The 1402-nt window shown below is 39.2% G+C and overlaps 1 protein-coding gene across 1 annotated transcript; it reads left to right on the top strand.

Annotated features, from left to right (window-relative positions):
- Positions 1-430: 430 nt before the first annotated feature.
- Positions 431-1138, top strand: LOC108376533 (uncharacterized). Its single transcript, XM_017632753.1, has 2 exons — positions 431-856; positions 887-1138. Exons 1-2 carry the CDS (start codon positions 761-763, stop codon positions 1136-1138), a joined length of 348 nt encoding a protein of 115 aa, XP_017488242.1. The 5' UTR covers positions 431-760.
- The last annotated feature ends 264 nt before the right edge of the window (positions 1139-1402 follow it).

Raw genomic sequence — 1402 nt, 5'->3', positions numbered from 1 at the left:
ATTAAAAAAGCGTATGATTCAATTTAACCACATTAAAAAAGTATTTAAATATTTTATGGCGCAACACAGCAACACTTTTTGTTTCACGAAACCCTTGAATACGAGCCTGTCATCTATTTCTTCTATTTCGACATTTCGCTATTTTACATTTCTTTCATTTAACGTCATTCGCATTGTCACATTTCTCAAATTCGTTTTTGCTTCGACATTCTGCTATTTCATAATTATTTCATTCTCATGTCATCCATCTTCCATTTCTTACCTTCCATTGCCGTTCGCATCGTCGAACGTGCCTGTCAAACACTGCCGCCATCATGCTTTTCAGTTTGGCAGGCACGTCCGCTGTTTGGCAGGCACGTCCGTTGTTAGAAAGAGAATAGACAAAAAGGGGCATAGGATTCCATACTTGTAAGTATATACGATGATATAAACTAATTGTAAATTTGTTCATTTTAAAAATAAATTTGTAAATTCTGCACTGCTAAAACTATTAAATTATAAGAGGTTATGGGCGATAGCAAAAAGGATTCGTCCTATGGAATTTTGCAATTTCATGGAGAAAATTTTGAAACTGGAGTTTTCGCGTGCAGCTTCATTTAGATGCACTGGATCTCCTTGATGTAATAAAGGGGATTCCTCCTGCGGAGCTGAACTTAATCGAGCAGTTCAGCAAGAAGGATAAGAAGGCGAAATCAGTTTTGGTCAGCTTGATTGCTGATGAATACCTGGAATACGTGCGAGAGAAGAAGACTTCCAAGGAATGTGGGCAGCATTGGAATGCACTTTTGCAAAGAAATATGTTTCGAGTCAAACGTTGATACGGAAGCAATTATCAAATTTAAAGATGAAAAGGAATGAGAGCTTACGAAAGCATTTCCTTAGCTTCGATGAGCTTATCCGTAAGCTAAAATCGTCTGGGGCTACGGTTACCGAAAATGATCTCGTTGCACAATTATTTGTAACTTTACCAGACATATTCGATCCTGTTGTAACGGCTCTTGAAAATATGAGGGAAGCGGATCTTACGTTGGATCTGGCAAAGCAGCGGCTTTTGGCTGAAGAAGCTAAACGTGTTGATCGCGAGGATGGGCAAACCGAAAACGACACGATCGCAGCGTTCTCTGGAGAACATACCTAAACAAAAGCGTCAGCGTTGTCTGGCCGTCAAAAAATTCTCAAAATTGTAATTATACAGATGTCCAACTTGAGCAAAACTGATCAAAGCAATTTGAGGCATAAGAGGATGGGTCATGCAAGTGACAATTCAGTTCAAGATCTCGTTCGAAATGAAATAGTTCGCGGCTTAGAACAATACAAACCAGTTGGTTTTTGTGATGTATTATTCAAGGGAAGCAGTGCCGAACTCCATTTAATGGCAATCGTCCAACATCATCACGGTTGC

The sequence above is a fragment of the Rhagoletis zephyria genome, unplaced genomic scaffold (assembly GCF_001687245.7).
Source record: "Rhagoletis zephyria isolate East Lansing unplaced genomic scaffold, Rhagoletis_zephyria_1.1 Rzeph_scaffold_10600, whole genome shotgun sequence".
Taxonomy (NCBI): Eukaryota; Metazoa; Arthropoda; class Insecta; order Diptera; family Tephritidae; genus Rhagoletis; species Rhagoletis zephyria.
This window is presented reverse-complemented; position numbering and strand designations above follow the sequence as displayed.

Coding starts and splice junctions, on each gene's coding strand:
- LOC108376533 (XM_017632753.1), top strand. CDS start 761: ATGTGGGCAGCATTGGAATGCACTTTTGCAAAGAAATATGTTTCGAGT. Junction 857..886: donor ATTTAAAGATGAAAAGGAAT/GAGAGCTTACGA, acceptor TTCCTTAGCTTC/GATGAGCTTATCCGTAAGCT.